Genomic DNA, 17,989 nt, shown 5'->3' with positions numbered 1-17,989 from the left:
CTTTTCTTTCTTTTACATCCCTCCATTTCCTGTGAGCATCACAACAATCTAAAGCACTAATGCTGTGTTGCTGACTGGGCTAGTCAGAGTCCATCCAACTGGCCAAATGCTGATTTTTAATGCATGAATCATGAGTTGAAATTTAAAATCCTCACCAAAATAGCATCCATTTAGTTCATGGAGATTTCAACATTACAGTCACTGACATTTAGATATCGACAGCGAGTTGCTGTGCAGCTTTAAATGGAATAATAAATACTTCTGTACAAACTTTTTGTAAAAATGAGGAACAATAACTTGCTGCACGTGTTCACATTTGGGATATGTTGCAAATCCACCATGTCCAATTCAACATGGTTGAGAATTAAGATTCACCAACAGCTCAGGCTCAACTAAAAGACACAAAGCCTGTGACTGAGACCACAAACCCATTTGGAAAACAGGCTGCAGGTGGGTTTGAGTGGCGGATGCTTTGTTGTCTGCATGTGGCTGGGATGTGGAGACTGTGCTCCAGTCCTGCTTTTACTAATGGTACATTTCATACACATCTAGTTAGATGCTGTCTGTTTTTTAAAGATTTGGGAAAACCTGTTTTCTGTATTTCTATCGATTATCCTTACAGGGGTTCCAGGAAGTCCTCTCTCTCCGGGGAAACCTCTTAGGCCTGGGGGCCCGTCTTTTCCAGGACCCCCTGGAGGCCCGGGGTCACCCTTAGTGCCCTCTTTCCCTGACTGACCAGGAAGCCCCTGCTCTCCGGGTGGACCAGGGGGGCCAGGATGGCCACGCTCACCCATGGGGCCAGTTTCTCCTGATGGACCCTAAAAGATAGAGGTGGAAAGATCAGAAGGAAAAGAGTATTAAAGAAAAATGACATAACAAAACAGTGATTAAGGTTAAGCAAAATGAAACATCAGCTCACCTGAGGTCCAACAACTCCAGGAGGCCCCGGTGGGCCCATTTTACCTTGGAAACCCTGCAGAAGAGAAACTGAATGAACAGATAATCTCAGCAGCACCATATTGCTGAGAAACATCAAGTGGCTTAATGAAGGTACAGACACAAATCCTATTTTTCATTAGAAATCTGTGGATTTAGAACCCGGAAATAATAATCCACCCTAAAATAAGTGATACTGAAGAATCCTGGAACATTTAAAGCTAATTTAGATTTCAATAAGATAGGATCTCTAAACAGTGTTTGCTAAGACACATTATTAAAATTAACTTCAACACTGGTGGTTTAATCCAACACTACCTCAAAATCTATTTCAATCAAATTGTTTATAAAGAATAAAATAATTGCTGATTGTGTACACAGAGTTTCTAACAGTCAAAAGATCCTCAAACATCACTTCACACATCTGGAAATGTTTTATGACAAATAACAACTAATATATAAAACTTACAACTTCTCCTCTCTGCCCAGGATGTCCAGGCAGTCCATCTTTCCCTGGTGGTCCCTGTAATATTATTTTCAATAGTAAGTAATGAAATAATGAATTTCAATATAAGCCATACAACCATTTAATTAAAACATTTTCTTACAGGAGGTCCTTTGGGCCCGGGGAAGCCGTTGGCTCCCTGAGGTCCAGGCAATCCCTGGTGGAAACACAGGATATGATAATTGTTAAGAAGAGACACGATGAGAGTGACTGAATGTGTTATACATGTTTGTGTTGGCAGATATATGAGTTAACAACCAGAAGATGCTTTTCTGTAGTGAATGGAAATGATAATTAACACTCACTCTCTCTCCGGGAGGACCAGGAGGGCCGTCGCTTCCAGATGTTCCCTAATTAAAACACAGGAAATTAAACAAATACAACCCCGACAGCAAAGTATTTTTATTTTTTACAATTAGTTTCAGTCTAATGTTGTACCAAATGGTTTAGAGCACAACTCTAAATAAATAACTTTAGCCAAATGCTATGGTTTGGGCTAGGTATTTAATTTAATAATATTAATCGACAGGACAGCGTACATTTAAATAAAGTTAATCTCAACAGTTTGGATGAAATCATTGTTTAGACAAACCTTTGCTCCTGGTTTTCCAGTCGCTCCCCTCGGCCCCCTTTGGCCTCTGGGGCCCTGAATGCAACAAGCAACAATTATTAAACAAGTTTCAATAAAAAACCCAAACAAACAAAAAACAACAACAAAGAATTATAATCTAAATATAAAAATGTTATAAGGATAAATGATAAAATGCTACACCAAACATTCTGGTATAAATAAATCATAGTCATACATGATATTCATATTGCTACATAAATAATAATGGACACCCTACAGAAACATTTTCTTTGCTGACCCCTGGAGGTTAAACGTTTAACTGCAGCATCTTCTATAAGTGATGCTGCAGGAGATCAAAGGTCAAACAATTACAAAGTTATTGTTTTGGCCTCAGGTCAGTTAAATTTGCTGACAAAATGACAGACCTGTGCAGCTTTAATAAACTTGATAACTAAATAAATTAAAATTACCGTTGGTCCTCTTTGTCCTCTTGGTCCTTGTTTTCCACTAACTCCCTGATTTAACAAACAACAAACTTGAATTAGACACTTAAAGTTCATGAAACACAATTTGCAGAGCAATAAAGGGATTTGTGAAGTTTAACTTTACATAGAATCACAATACTACAATATTACAGTAGCTGCAAATAACATCTGATATTGTCTGACATTAAAATCTTTCACAGGACTAAAAACTTACCCTTGTTCCCTTCTCTCCATTTGATCCTGGGAATCCAGGGAATCCAAGAGATCCCTAATAAAAGGAGCAAATATCTCAATATTTGCAGTGATATGAAAAAACAATCATTCTTAAGCTGCACTTTTTCTTTTACCTTGATTCCTTGTCTTCCAGGATATCCAGGAAGTCCAGGTACACCAAGTTTACCCTGAAGGGGAAAAACTCACAGTAATTACATAAGTAACACATCAATCCATCAATTTTCTATAGTTATTTCTATTACATTGTTAAAATGATTTAACAAAGGAACTGGTTGTGATGGTTAATCTGTACATAACCTTAAGCTACAGGCATTTCTCATTGAGATTAAAAATCTCCTTTTAAAGAGACCAGGCCAAAATAAAAAAAAAACTTAGACAGAATTAGACTCTATGAGAAGTAATGGGTAATATTTCCACATAGTTTTAAAAAAAATATAATTTAAGTACAATCAAAGAAACAAACTGTCTTGACTATTGTGACACGACCACAGGAGGGTAGAAAAGCATTACTGACTAACCATACACTTTAGTTCAACATTATTCTGTCCTGGCAGATTTAGACCTAATACTATTTTTATTCAACCCAGTTTGCTTCTGACCAGCAGCACAGGAGTGCAGCTTTTGAGAAATCTCTATTTGTCAGTGGGAATCCTGAGACTTAAATCCGTCAAAAAATAATAAAAAATGTAAAAGGAGTATCAATTTTTTGGGGAAAAAAATCTACTTTTATTTACATTTTATATAAAAAAAGGCCTTCTCAATGATCAACTGATAAATCTTCACTGGCCTTAGAGTGATCAAATCCTTCTTCCAATTATTGACCAGAAAAATTAGAACTGCATGTCTTCTGCTGTGCAGCATTTTGGACTGGCTGAATGCTGCAGACAGCAGGATTTGGGCCTTGGCTGAAATTTCTCCAGTACCAGCAGTGGCTACATTTGAAGTTGTTTAAGGTGAGAAATTAAGTAAAGGGCTGAACAATGTTGACATAAATCTTTGGTTTGGTCCACATTTTTTTTTCTTCACCATAACAGCAAACAACAGAAAAATCTTCAGGTTTCCAAATAAGAGACTTCAGTGAAGTCAGAGAGTCTGCTACGTTTTTCTGTTGCTTTTTAAAGTTGCCTGATGGACTGTAGTGTTATGCACTTAGTCCTCAAGATAAACATTGTGCATGTGCTCTGGTTTAAAACAACACTGGATGCCATTTCAAATAGATACAAAATTAAAGATAAATTAAAGATTCATACCTTTTCCCCAGCAAGGCCAAGCGGTCCAAGCTCACCAGGGGGTCCAACACGACCCTTTGGCCCCTCAGGACCGTCCTCTCCTCTGGGTCCAGGTACTCCAATCTCACCCTACCAGCAGATTACAAAACAACGCCTTTGGTTTATGTAAAGAAAGCAACAATAAACCATAAAATTCACCAGAACAATGGAGATTTTAAATAGTTAATTTATTACACATTAATCCAACCGTCTATGATGAATAATTCATTTTACCCGTTCTCCTTTGACGCCAAAATCTCCCTTAATTCCTGGGAATCCATCTTCACCCTGAGAACAAAAGCACATGAAAATATAGCACAAGTCTTTGTTTTGTATTATTGTTAGTCATCTATAGATTAATATGTCATAATGTTTCTGTGCTAAGTTACTGTTGGTGGCATTAAACCTTTAATTAAGGACAAACCTTCTCTCCTTTGTGACCCTTTAGACCTCGGATTCCTTGAGCTCCCTGCAACCAAAGCATCACATTATCATCACACTGAGATAGAAAATAAATTTTATATGCAACACATAGGTAGAAACTTAGCAATCATTCAATGAGAAATGTACATTTTAATGAACATCTTGATAAATTATGAATAAAATGCACTGACCTTAATGCCACGAGGTCCAGGATAACCAATAGCTCCCTGAGGGCCGTTGGGACCCTGAAGACAAGACAGAACGATGAGTTGAAAACATATAAAACATTTATGTAAATATATTTATTTTCAAAAACACTCCATGAACTTTAAAATGCATTTAATGAAAATATATTCAGACCCTGGTAGAGTCAGAGAAACTGAAGGTCTGTGACACCAACCTGATTTCCTTTAGTGCCAGATGGCCCCTCCTTTCCTGGGTGACCCTGAGAATAAATGAAGTAGACCCTCAGCCTTAGTGTTGATTATATTTATTTAATCTAAAAATAAAATAGTTAATCAAAACGAACTTACAGGAGGGCCGTCAGCTCCTGGCATTCCTGGCAAACCTGGTTTTCCAGTCGGACCCTAGAGAGAAAGTAAAGATTGTAAAAATCTAAAATTAAAAGTAAAAGCCACCAAACCATCAATCTTTTTAATATAGACTTCATATTCTTTTCAGGGTTGAAGGTGGGATGGTGTTTGTTGTCTGCAGCCAATGGGTGAGGACTCAGGAAAGGTTGCATTTCAAAAGTATTTCATATATCAATAATATAACAATTTAATAAAATCTAGAACCCAATTAGATGAAGAGATTATAAAACATGACAGGATTATTCTCAGTTCTTTTGAAATGTTCTTTAACCAAGTAGTTACAACTGGAAAATGAAGGTTTTATGATCCTATCCATCCATTTTCTATACTAAAATAGAGGCCAAATCAGGTTAAAGATGTGTCACAATTTCTGAAACAGATTTAAAAAACTGTGATGTTTCTGGCTTCTTACTTTCTCTCCTGGTGGTCCGATCGCCCCCTGAGGTCCTGGCATTCCCTGCAAAGGAAAACAGGTAATTTTGCTGAAATTATAAAACATTTTGTAGAAGTACACTCCAAGAATATCTATAAATAAAACAAATCTAGGACTTATTCTACTGAGATGCAGGCATGAGGAATTCAGTATCTAAGCAGCAAAAACTTGATCGAGTTTGTTGCAAAACTGTGCAACACGATTGATAACTGCTGACATAAAGACAACAGATACACATTAAGGCTGCACAAGATTTAACTACTGTACAACTCAGAGGTTCTTATGATACGTAGCTTCAATTCTTTGTGTATATTTTACAACTACAACTCTATTACATCTCTTTACATCTTAAGAGATTTTTACTGTTTCTTCTTTGTAAAAAAAATAAATCAATCAGATTGGATTAAACATCAATTTTCAAGTATTGCCAAACATTGTCAAGGTGACTAGACGGCCATCATGTCTTATGGGCTCACAGTTGTGCCATATTCTTTCCGTTTTCAGATAATAAATTGAACAGAGATCAAAGTAGTTCACCGCTGTTTTATCAAATAATCCTGTTTTAGACTTTTTCAGAGGTTCCTTCCTGACTTCTCAGCTGTGCTTCTGGTCTTCATGAAGCTGTTTGAACAATAATGTTCTCTAACAGGTCCTTCACAGAAGATCTGCATTTTTATTGACATTAAATGACACACAGCTGGTCTCTATTTGCTAATATGGTAATTTTTTTAAATCAAAAAAGTGAAGGGTTAAAAATTCCTCTGCATGAAACACTTTTCAAACATTCATGTGGAAAGTAATGGAAAAAACATCTCGCATTTCATTACTCTTTCCTTACTAAAAATGCAATAAAAATATGTAAAAATGCATGAAGGTGCAGAAGGTGCAGAAGGTGAAAAGGTTGAAGTGTTTCTGTATTCAGACCATCCCAGGTGAGATCCTTTACATAATCTCTGCCCTGTAGCCTTGACTGACTCTTGTGTCGTTAGGTAATAATACTGGCACAAATAGGACGCAGACGTTTTAGTATTAAAAAAGAAAAGCAAACGGAGAAACGTTTTATTCATAAACATAAAACAATGTGGCATTCTCACATATTTTGAGAATGAAGGAATTAAAATGTATGCAGATGCGGCTTTAAATGCATCTCAGGCTGGATAAAATAAAAACTTCAGCACATAATTGTTTCAGTAAGTTGTCACATAAGGTCAGCTGACGGTTTCTCACCTGAGTTCCTGGAGTTCCCTGCTGACCAGGAGGTCCTGGCTCACCTTGGGGACCCTTAAAGACAGTGAGAGGATAAACAACTGACTGAGAGATGCATGATGAAGAAGAGAGATTGGTAATTCATTTTCAATTGTTTTTTTTCTTTTGCAACAACCATAAGAGTCAAAAATGCATACACAGATTACCAGAAAATATACTTGATTATACGGTTACTGACCAAGTTTCCTTTGGGACCATGAGGTCCATCATTTCCTCTTACACCCTAAAAAGAGATTATACAATATCAATCAATCATGGACATCAACTGAACGTTTTAAACATATTTTATTCGAAAATATTAGCAAATAAAGCTAAACAGCTGGCATAACTATTATGTTGCATTAAGGTTATTATAAAAACACAAATCTCAAACTGTAACATATGCAGAAAAAAATCAAGTGGTTTTCTAACTGATTCTAACAGTTATGATTTTTCCATAACTATCACAAATTACAGTGATAAACATATTGAGGATTCATTTAGTAATTTCCTTTCTAAGGATCCGAGGTTGTTGTGGTCAGACATTAATAACTTAATGCTGTTAAAATAAGACAGAGTAGCGTAGTTTAAACTGATTTTACTCACAGGAGGTCCAGTTATTCCTGGAGGACCTTTAGGGCCAAGCAAACCACGAGGTCCCTGCAGAAGGACGACAAAGAACCAATGAGAATCCATCACTAACATCTAAAGACTTTCATGCTACAATAACAAGTTTCATGTAAAATCATCTTCCATTCAACCTAAAATATCCTGAATATTTCTGTGAGAAACTGAATAATTTATCATCTAAATAAATAAACATATTTACATGCACAACACAAAATCGGAAAATACAGAGATGCTAAATCTCCTTGGTTGTCATGGAAACACTCACGGGTTCACCTGGGAGACCCCTAGGTCCAACGTCTCCATCGTCTCCCTACAAAAAGACACAACATGTCAGTGAGAAGGTGATGACTAAAAGATGTGAAGTAACAATATGTAAAAAATACTTTTTAATAAATGTCATGCTTTTCTTTTTATTACCCACCCTCTCTCCATCCTCCCCAGGAGAACCTTGCAGTCCCAATGGACCTGGATCACCCTAAATAGAGGATATTTCAGGTGAAGACTTTAGATATTCTACAGCTGTTTATAAAATTATAAGCAATAAAAGCTCCAAATAAGACAGTATCAGAACAGAATCTTACATTAATGTTAAAATAATGGCAAAAATGTATATTATTACTAAAGTTTAACTTACTCTGTGTCCTTTGTCACCAGGCAAACCAGGAAGGCCATCAAAACCACGATCACCCTGAAACAAGAACAATCATTTTTAGGAAACTCATATTATTTCAAAACATTGGTAAGAAAAAGCTGAGATTATTCTGCTAGTTTTTGGAGTTCTGGAAAATTGTGTTAAACTTGATTAATTATTCCAAATTATTGAGGAAAACTTTACCTTGGTCCCAGTCTCTCCTGGCATTCCCCTAGCACCATCAGCACCAGCACGGCCCTGTTAACAGGATATAGGAAACACTGTTTATGATCTGTAGCTCTGGAGGGTGATACTTGTACAAACACAAATTAAATAGAGTCAAATGGACATGGATAAAATATTTTATATATCTTTAAAAAACTGTAATTTTACTCACTCTTCTTCCAGATTTGCCTGGAGGACCCATCAAACCCTGGGGACCCCTGGGGCCCTAAAAAAAAAATGTCAGTGATGTTTTACATCCATGTACGCTGAACTCACCAGTCTGGTGAAACGACTGATTTACCTGAGGACCATGATCTCCACTCTCGCCTTTCAAACCTGGACTTCCTGGATTTCCCTGAGGAAAAACAAGATCATCAGAGCAAACTTTTTTTAATTCCCCAGGCATTGATGATGGCACAGTTTGATGTAAAAAAATGAACAAAGAGGCTTATGGAAGAACAGAGATAAAATGAACAGATCTGTAGCTGGTTGCCGTTAACCCACCAGGGGTCCTGGGCGTCCTGTGAATCCCATCGGTCCAGGCGGTCCCTTCAGAGCCATCTACAGAAAGCAAAAAAATTAAATCTTAACCTCAATGATGACAGGGACATATGGCTATTTATTATGGTTTTGTTTAAGTCAAAGAAATTGTCTTTCTGCAACAACTTTACATTTTTTCTCTACTGATATTTAATTTTGTCAAAAAAAAAAACTAACGGTAAATTTGTTACTTAAAACCCCTTATGTACTAGTTTCTTTAGAAAATATTTAGATGCCTTTCCATTTCCTAATTTAATTAGTCATCTCTTTACAGTTGGTGCATTTGAATAATTTAAATAAAAAACCATCTCATGTTAACCAATAAGAAAGAACGTAGCCATAACAGTGACACAGGCAACAATGGACCTAAATGGATAACTGCAAATCATCACTAATTATTAAAAAACTGTTTGCATTGTGAAAAAATTAAATGAGAATCAGAACTAACCCTGGCCTGAGACAAGATGGCTGCTGCCTGAGCTTCCTGTGCAGAAACAACGGGACCCTTGTCTCCTCCACTCTGTCCAAAGCGGAACTGCAACAAGAAAATAAAAAGTTTGGTTAAAACTGAAAGTCAGATCTGTTTGCTGAACCACCGACAGAAACTACATAATTATAACACAAAATAAAACAGTGAACATTAACTTTAGCAAAGAGCAGAAAGATTCCCACTGGTGAGAAACTGTTTGAAGCACAAATACAGAATAAATCTAAAGGTTTGTATTTAATTAATTGTTGTTGTGATATCAGAATTAAAAACATCTGTGACCTTCGATAAAGGTAGGCTAAACATGTTAAATATACAAAATTATCTCTACTGGGGAGTAGAAACACTGTAGCACCTTAAACATTATTAGAAATAGAAATCATGTCTAAAGTATTATTGAGTAAAGATATTTTACAGGCAGCATGACTGAAGTTCCAGGAGGTCCAGGAACTCCATCGGCCCCCGGCAGACCCGCCCTGCCAGGAGGACCCTGCAGGACAAAACAGAGAATTAAACAAAGATAATAGGGAAGAAACACTAAAACTATTTTCATCACTTATTAAACACAGTTCTGCACTAGTAAAAACAATCTCACCCTCTCACCAGGGTCACCCACTGAGCCAGGAGGTCCAGAAGGACCAGAAGGTCCCGGAAGCCCCTGAAAAACAGACAAAATCACTTTAATAAACTACGTATAATAAATCAATTTCAAAATCAAGAAATATAATTATACAATCTAATCAAGTAGACAATCAAAACAGCAGACAATGTACTACTTACAGCAGGTCCTTCAGGCCCTGGAGGACCTTCAATCAGCATTCCCTGCAAAAACAATTAAATAAAATATTTTACTACAGCAGGTCAGAAAAAAACTGAAGACAAGAAGATGTCACAGCTTGCACTATAAAGAAATCAGTATTCTTCTAATAATATATAAGGAGTCAGAAAAAAATCTTTTGTAACTAAATTATAGTTACAATAAAATGTGTATATCATTTTTAATATTTGGTACCTTAACTGATATAAAAGAACTTTATTCAAAATTGTTGAGACTTTAATTAGGCAAAGAAGATTCAGTATTTATTAGTTTACTGTTTAATATGGGAAGTTGCAGCTCTTAAGTATGAAGATGACCTATTGGCTGGATTAAAAACCTCCTTATATTTAAAACCACCTGTCATAATTCTGAGCCACTGTGGAAACACCAAACACAACAATGACTCACAGGCTCCAAAACAGCTGGTTCTCCCTTTTCTCCTTTCTGGCCGCTGATGCCGGCCTGAGGAAAACACACAGGTATCCAGGAACACAACACAATCATTATGGAGATACTTCCACATATATACAACAACAAAAACATCAACAGAAGGCCAACAGTTTCCCACGTCATCTTAAAGCATTGAAATAAATGTAATACAATGAAAATGTGTTTTGGTTGTGTGAAACTGTTAAGATTTTCTTCATTTACCGACATGGATCTCCATAGTCTTGGTCCATAACTATCATACATTTTGAATGAAAAAGGAAGAAGCTTACCACCACTAAGGAAACACCATACACTGTAAAGACGCTGAAAACCAACGGCCATTCAGATGGTAGTTTTCAGTGTATGTGATGCTTCAGGTTACTGATTATGTTTAACAGCCTCTACATCAGTACTAGCTATAGCATTGTTTTTACTGCTTAAAAAATAAAAGCCTTTTCAACCAATAGTGTAACTTCAAGGTCTTGAATTGCATTCAACATATTTCTCTATGGTTGACTGAGTTTTGCCTGGATATCTTTGAATAAATAACTTTCTCTAATTTAGTGACATCACACTGAGTTTTTTCAGTGAAAAAAAAAAGACTTTAACAACATGTTTGAATTACCAACAGTAAATAATAAATTTATCTGGACTGTGTTGGTTTGGGATAAATTAAAAAAGACACATGGCAAACCCAAACAAGTTACCGAGAAGACATTGAATACAATTCATCAAAGACCAGAACTTCCTGATTGGTTAAAGCAATTCTTTGCTTCAAAAGCAAAAATACTCACGCCTCCCTCATCGGTCACAGCGGACAAGGCGGGCCCCATGTAGCCATCAGCCTCTCTGGTCTCTGGTACTGGGTCACTGTAGTCTTTGTAGGAATAATCATATTCCTTCATGCCCAAGTCTCCAGTCACATACTCCTCAGTGAAGACTTCTTCTCCCACACCGCCTGTCTTTGTGGCGTCTAACTCCTCTCCTTCCAGGGCTGGTTCTACCTGAGGCTGTGAAGCGTTTTTACAGCCCCACAAGGATGGACGGAAAAACAGGAAAGAAAGAACCAAGAGAAAATAAAGGCACAAGAAAGGGAAGGGAAAGTAGTGAGATGGGAGATGTGTAGAATGGAAAATGTAAGTGTAGCAGAAAAAAAGAGGGTTGAAATAAGGAGGTGTACCAGAAAAGGAAGGGAACAGTTTAAATATAACTTACCTTGTGCAACTGTTAAAAGTGAGTTAAAATAAAACAATGTGGCATTTCCTGAAAACTTGATCAGTCTTTGATTTTATCCTGCCACTCTAAATCTTCTGTTTTACTTTTGTCAATAGGTTTTCAGCAGAGCATCTCATTACCAGCTTGTGTTTGATGATTTGTAAACACATTTATTTTGTAAGAGTTTGGTGCAAAAAGAAGGACAGTCTGTGCTGCAGACCTTCATTTTTAAATTTCTGAACACAAACTGATAATGACAAACTGTGAAAACAAGCTTCTGCTACGTGCAAAGCAAAAATGTTGCATGTGTACTTACCAACTGTGTTTTTAATCCAATTGGGAAAACAGAAATATTTGCTTGTAACTCATACAAATGAAAACACAGATGAAAGCCTCTGTAGTGTTTCAAACAGCATTCGTTACCACACTAAAGGTTTCTTCAAAGTTGCAACAGATTTCAGCACAAAATTTGGATAAATAAAGTTATATAACACAAATAAATAAAAAGAATAACTTTGATTTTCTACGTGAATAGAATGAAAGAAAACACTCTTTTTCAGATTCTGACAAAATAAACAAAAGCGCCATTAATGAACCCTAAGTGTATTAAAGTCAAATTTGCCTTTTCTGTCATATAGAAATGCATTTCATCCATCTCCTTGTGTCACTATGGTAAAACCACATATGAAACATTCTTATGTGGAGCTTTTTTCACAAGATTTTTGTTCTTATTTCAGGATAACTTGAATATTAAGTTGGTATCTTGACATGAGAACAACATAAGAATCTTGCTGTTAAGGAGAAAGAGTCACATAAACATGTTTGATGGGAAAGGAGATGAATGTGGGACATTGTGCTTTGAAAGGAGTTTGTTTCTCTCTGTTGCTTGTGGCATCAGAGCCAACAGCAAAGTAATGAGAAGTTAGAAACATGTAAAGAAGAGCAAAGAACTAAAACTATGATATTAAACTCCAAGGACTGGGCTCACCATCATACAGGTACTAAACCAGTTTTATTCTGATACAAATCAAAATTACTACAAATTACTTCTCAGCTGCTGGGTTTCACTGGACAAATTTGTCTATCCAGTTGAATTTAATCTACAAATATTGAAAACAAATTCATAATGGAAGATCTATATATCTGGTTTTAATTGACATGTGTCAGTAAGAGTCATTTTCTTTTACCTGAACAGGTATCTCTTCTTGTCCAATCACCTCACCGTCTGGCTGTGGAACCATCTCCTCATAGTAATAATCGGTGTCTGTAGGGGTGTGGCCAGCCTCAGAATATTCAGTGTCTACATCCTGATTGGTCAGGTTGACAGGAAGTTGAGAGCAGAGAGGAAGTAAGCAGAATTGATTGGAAGAGCAGGGTTAGTTCATTCTGCTTTAGCCAGAAACTGGAATGCATCGTAAAACTGTGGTCACCAGTGGCCATTTTCTTTTCACTGGCAACGCACATTTTTAATCTTATAAAGATCAATTTTAGAAAAGAAGTTTCAGGAACCTTTAACATATCAATGACTATACATTTTTCACAGTTTGCAGTGTCATTGAGAGTTTACTGAAACTTCTTTTCATGCAATTCTTGAACTGGTTTTGCTTTATATAGCTCACAAGCCAAAGTTCAAAAAGTGTGAAGTTTGCTCTTATTGGAAGCAACACTGAGAGCATCTGCCCATCCCATGAGATGGAAATACCACAGCTTGATGCTTCAGTAAGTAGTTTCAACCAAGATAAGAAATCTTAAAGTGACTTAACAGCCTTACAGAGCTGAACTTTTGTCATGCGTTCTGTGAAACTGTTTTACTTATATATTATATAAAGTCAACAAAAGACAGATAGATATCAGAAAGACAGGCTGCCAAAACAATTGCCATACAGTGACAAAGCGACAGCTGGAGGTTTGCTTTGCTGCAAATGTAGTAATAAATGTCGGTTCCCACTTTCTGTACCATGATAAATACTTGATTCTTGCTTTAACTGCTTCCATGGAAAATTAGGTCTGGGCTTAGGATTCTGTCTCAGCATGAAGTAAAGAACAGATCAACTGTTTTTAGCCATGCTTCAATGTGCGCCGCAGGATCATATCATATGGAGAGGTTGCAAAGATTGTGAGGAACATATGATACGTGCAAATACAAGAAGGCAGTCTGTTCTTATGAACTAACTTCCATTCAGACAGCTAGCTCGAGAATTTACAACAAAAATCTGCAATGACGTCTGCAATTTTGCTGTAGGTCCTAGCAGATGGAAAATGCTAGCAGAGAGAATGAAAGAGCGGAGCAGAAATCTGTGGACATTTCAAGCCAAACATGAACCCTCATGTTGTACCTGTTGAAAACCGATGGTAACTTTCTTAACTTCAGATCCACTCAGCGCAGCCTTGTCAAACGGTGGGAAAGGCCTGTGTTGGGATTTGACATCGTTGTTTGTCGTCTTGGGTTTTGTAGGTTTAGGCGAAGTGGGTCGGATGGCTGGAGACGGAGATGTTGCTTTTGTTGGATTGGAAACCTTCTGAGGTTTGCCGATAGTCGGTTTGACCAGAGGAACCTTGTTGACCACATCTTTACTCTTTCCTACTGAACTCTTGGTTGCAGCAGGTTTTGCCATTTTTGTTGGAGCTGGTTTGGTGGGTTTGGGTGCTTTAGTAGTTTTTGGCTTGGAGGTTAAAGTAGCTACACTGGCCGCAGTCTTTGGTTTGTTAGTGGTTTTAATTTTTGTAGCCTCTTTGGTTTTGCCGTTTGCTTTAGCTGCATCGTTCACTTTATTCCCAGCATTGCCATTAACTTTGACTTCAGCAGCAGCTTTGCCATTTCCAACAGCTTTCTTCTCTGTTGTAGCTTTGCCATTGCCATTTCCATTCACCTTAGACACAATGGAGGCCTTTCCGTTCCCTTTACCATTTCCACTAGTTTGGGTTTGAGCTTTGCTGTTACCATTAGATTTCTCCGCAGAAGTCTTTCCATTACCATTACCATTGACTTTAGCACCAGTATTTGGTTTCTTCTGAGCAGTTGATTTGCCATTTCCATTCTTAGCAGGAGCAGATGTGGGTTTAGATTTACTTGCTGTAGTTGGCTTGATCTTAGGCAAGAGGATCTCTGCTGCAGTAGGTTTTGCTTTAGGTGATTTAGCTGTAGGAGATTTAGAGGCTTTGGTGGGCATAGGTGGCTTTACAACCACTTTGTATGTTCCAGTCTTGGCTGTCTTAGGAGGAGTGGGTTTAACTTTTACAAGAAGGGGTTTAGATGGAGCTGCTTTTCCATCGAGTGCTTTCTTCTAATATCCAGCAAAATTGTTTGTAGAAGAGTATTTATAATGTAGAAGTGCAAATTGACAAAGAAAGGGAGGGAGGGTAGAAGATGACACAGATAACAGAGGGGTTGGGAGGAAAATGGAAAGCACAAAGGATTGACAGAAAGAGACAAAAAGACAAGAGTGGGTGTTTTGACAAACAGTGACATAAAGATGGCTAAGGTCTGGATGATTTACTGAGACTGTGCAGGCATTACTGGATACAGCATTAGTCTAGATCTAAGATAACATTACTAAAAGCAGCTAGCAGTGAATTCACAAGAGGCATTTAAGAGATGTTGGTACTTTGATCCAAAATTGCATGATTTAATTTTGCTGTTTTCTCCAGTAATGCCATTCCCAATATCAAATGACAAAGCAGCATCTTTGCTCTCTAAGGAACTGGAGGTTGTGGTTTAGTAGAGGCACTGAGGGTGTGAACGGTCAGCTAAAGCCAGCTGTTTTAACTCACACACATTGTGGAAACAATCCCACAAACACACATAAAACATACATATTAAGCACTAACCTGTTGCAGAGCTGCACTAATGTACTATGAGGTCCAACTGGAAAATCAGGTAATTTCCAGCTGTTAAGCCATGCAAAGGACAACAGCATAATGTTATCTGGGCATGCAAAAACATGTCAGTGAAATTAAATCCCCTAAAATAAAAAAGTACAATACGTAGATCAACTCTTATCTCACAAGTACTACAGGTACATGCATGCAAATAAGAATAGTTTATTCTAGAAAAAAATAACAGTAAAATGGTACATGAGAAGAAGCAGAACTTCAGGGGTAATAAATGAATCTGAACACATTTTGATACGAACTGTGGCATCCATGCATGGTTTTTATGGATATAATGCAAACATCAACTGTATTACCATGCAGTAAAATAACTGTAGGTACTGACAAAAATATGTTGAACACATATAACAAAAAGACAGCAACATGCAACAATCTTAACTTTTCAGAACAATTAAGTGACCATGCAAGTGTTAAAACAATGAAAAGATAAAATAACTCACTAGTGGAGTTCATCTTAAAAGACCATGAAAGGGAGGTCATCAAACTAAAGACTCAATTTTAAGATTAAACTTTAAGCACTTCTTTCTATGACAACTGAATATCATGAATCATATCAACATTATAAAAAAAGATGAAATTACTTAAGCATTTTTCTTTTATCTTAATCATATTTGCATAAACTCAGTCCAATGCAATTAATTTAGTACCATCAACAAATCCAGAAGTTTTAATAGGAAATGTTTTAATGACTTGTACATCTATTTTTTTTGTAGATTTTGCTGTTTATGTTATGTTTATGCTAAAATGTATCCAAATTAACAATGTATAACAGAGAAAAACAATTACATGTGTGTATGCCAAAACAAGCATACCTACACTTCCTCAGTGCCGCCACTTGGCCACATGTGGACATACATACATACATAAATGACAACATTTTAATGACTTGAGACAAAATCTGACAGGAAACAAATATAACTCTGTGTAAGACAAATGGCAGATACAAAGTGGGTGTTTAGGAGGTGAATCTTGATAAATAAGAAAGGAAAATGTGAAGTAAAATAAAGGAGGTACAGCGTGATAACAGATAAAAGACCCCTGACTTGCTAAAGAATAAAACACAACAACTTCATACAGTTTGTAGAATAAATTTAAATTATATTCAAATATTTATCAAGTACTTGTAAATCATGGATTGTAATAATGTATTAACATGTCACACTCCCTTTTCATTTGTTTTTCCCTCTTTCTTGCTCCCAATTTACCTGTTGATTGTGGTCCCCAGGCAGGGAAGAGGGAGATGCAGAGGAGGAGGGAAAGCCTGTTTTTCCTCATAATAATAGGGGTATTCATGGTCATCCTGCTCCTCATCAAAGTACTGAGAAAGATGGAGGGATTGAAAGATTGGAAGAAAGATAGAAGGGATGAGATGGAATGGGACAGGAAGATACATGAAAGCAAGAGAAATTCATCAAGAGGGGAAGTATAGATTTTCACAGGGAAATAAGGAGGAGCTGTGGAGGCCAAAGAAGCAGAACAGCAGAAGACCAACAGTACAATGTTGACAGATTGCAATAGATAGCAAGGGGGTATTGAGAAAATGCAAAGCTTTCATTTCTCAGTTCATCTGAGTCAGAGTGCTAAAAGGTACCAATATTATAAATGTCAATAAATAACCAACCCAGATGAATGAGACAATCATAAGCAGTGGTGAGTCAAATGAATGTAACCATAGTGAGTTATATTCATTCAAGAAGCAGTCATCCCAACAACATCAACATGTCCAGAGCTCTGTGCAGCAGCTAATAATTCACACTGAGTAAGATCAGGCATGCAAGCTCAGATTTGGTACTTTGGATGAATGCATGCAGGTAAAACGTATTTGATTGATTAAATCTGTGCTGTATTGAAGGAATGTCAACTCCCAAACACTGCAAAACGGCTAACCAAAGCCTGCAATGTATTGTGCACAACCAGTCTCAGTAAGCAAACAGGTTCCACCCTAAGCCGACCTTTAGCCACAATCCTATGTCACAATTTAACCACAGAACCAATCAGAATTAATTTTTCATGTTCTGCTTATGTTCTCTTTATTTCAATCCATAAGAAAAAAACATGGGAAGACATTGATGTTTTCCTGTATCATCCTCTTACCCCAACCTTTCTGTGTTCCATTGCAGTAGAGCAGAAAACAGTAAAGTATATATCATGACTAAAAAGCAGTAAATGTTTTGAGATTTGAGAGGAAAATAAAATCCCTCAGCTTTTCTAAATACTCCTGGGACACACAGATGGTGGAGGTGAGGGAGAAGTCGGATAGATACACACAGTTGTTGATGACAAGGATGCATGAGGAAGACAGAAAGATGGAGCAGAACTTTGATGGCATTATCAGATGACCCAAACTGAACCTGCGGACTACTATTTCAGGAAACTGAGGCTGTTGAATTTACTATTTGACCATATTTGCATGCTCTGGTATTCCTAATTC

The 17,989-nt window shown here is 37.0% G+C and overlaps 1 protein-coding gene across 9 annotated transcripts in view; it reads right to left on the bottom strand.

Annotated features, from left to right (window-relative positions):
* col11a2 (collagen, type XI, alpha 2) overlaps window positions 1–17,989 on the bottom strand; it is a 43,123-nt gene that overhangs the window by 10,946 nt on the left and 14,188 nt on the right. For 2 of the 9 annotated variants that reach the window (XM_081612560.1, XM_081612563.1), the window contains 34 exons: window positions 14,004–14,951; window positions 12,855–12,974; window positions 11,247–11,462; window positions 10,432–10,485; window positions 9,987–10,028; window positions 9,802–9,864; window positions 9,622–9,696; window positions 9,168–9,254; window positions 8,684–8,740; window positions 8,481–8,534; window positions 8,352–8,405; window positions 8,159–8,212; window positions 7,958–8,011; window positions 7,745–7,798; window positions 7,589–7,633; window positions 7,300–7,353; window positions 6,893–6,937; window positions 6,676–6,729; window positions 5,428–5,472; window positions 4,956–5,009; window positions 4,823–4,867; window positions 4,614–4,667; window positions 4,424–4,468; window positions 4,234–4,287; window positions 3,982–4,089; window positions 2,845–2,898; window positions 2,712–2,765; window positions 2,483–2,527; window positions 2,034–2,087; window positions 1,747–1,791; window positions 1,545–1,598; window positions 1,406–1,459; window positions 920–973; window positions 621–818 (listed from right to left, as the gene is read on the bottom strand). In XM_081612560.1, the coding sequence (XP_081468686.1) occupies window positions 621–818; window positions 920–973; window positions 1,406–1,459; window positions 1,545–1,598; window positions 1,747–1,791; window positions 2,034–2,087; window positions 2,483–2,527; window positions 2,712–2,765; window positions 2,845–2,898; window positions 3,982–4,089; window positions 4,234–4,287; window positions 4,424–4,468; window positions 4,614–4,667; window positions 4,823–4,867; window positions 4,956–5,009; window positions 5,428–5,472; window positions 6,676–6,729; window positions 6,893–6,937; window positions 7,300–7,353; window positions 7,589–7,633; window positions 7,745–7,798; window positions 7,958–8,011; window positions 8,159–8,212; window positions 8,352–8,405; window positions 8,481–8,534; window positions 8,684–8,740; window positions 9,168–9,254; window positions 9,622–9,696; window positions 9,802–9,864; window positions 9,987–10,028; window positions 10,432–10,485; window positions 11,247–11,462; window positions 12,855–12,974; window positions 14,004–14,951 (3,147 nt within the window). Of the gene's footprint in view, window positions 1–620; window positions 819–919; window positions 974–1,405; window positions 1,460–1,544; window positions 1,599–1,746; window positions 1,792–2,033; window positions 2,088–2,482; window positions 2,528–2,711; window positions 2,766–2,844; window positions 2,899–3,981; window positions 4,090–4,233; window positions 4,288–4,423; window positions 4,469–4,613; window positions 4,668–4,822; window positions 4,868–4,955; window positions 5,010–5,427; window positions 5,473–6,675; window positions 6,730–6,892; window positions 6,938–7,299; window positions 7,354–7,588; window positions 7,634–7,744; window positions 7,799–7,957; window positions 8,012–8,158; window positions 8,213–8,351; window positions 8,406–8,480; window positions 8,535–8,683; window positions 8,741–9,167; window positions 9,255–9,621; window positions 9,697–9,801; window positions 9,865–9,986; window positions 10,029–10,431; window positions 10,486–11,246; window positions 11,463–12,854; window positions 12,975–14,003; window positions 14,952–16,763; window positions 16,854–17,989 lie in introns of those variants that run through there. The other 7 variants (XM_081612568.1, XM_081612562.1, XM_081612561.1 and 4 more) reach the window with 7 other exon arrangements.

This window comes from Poecilia reticulata, chromosome 11 (genome assembly GCF_904066995.2).
Source record: "Poecilia reticulata chromosome 11, P_reticulata-male-v2, whole genome shotgun sequence".
NCBI lineage: Eukaryota > Metazoa > Chordata > Actinopteri > Cyprinodontiformes > Poeciliidae > Poecilia > Poecilia reticulata.
The sequence above is the reverse complement of the archived record's forward strand: the minus strand, read 5'-3'. Positions and strand labels throughout refer to the sequence as shown.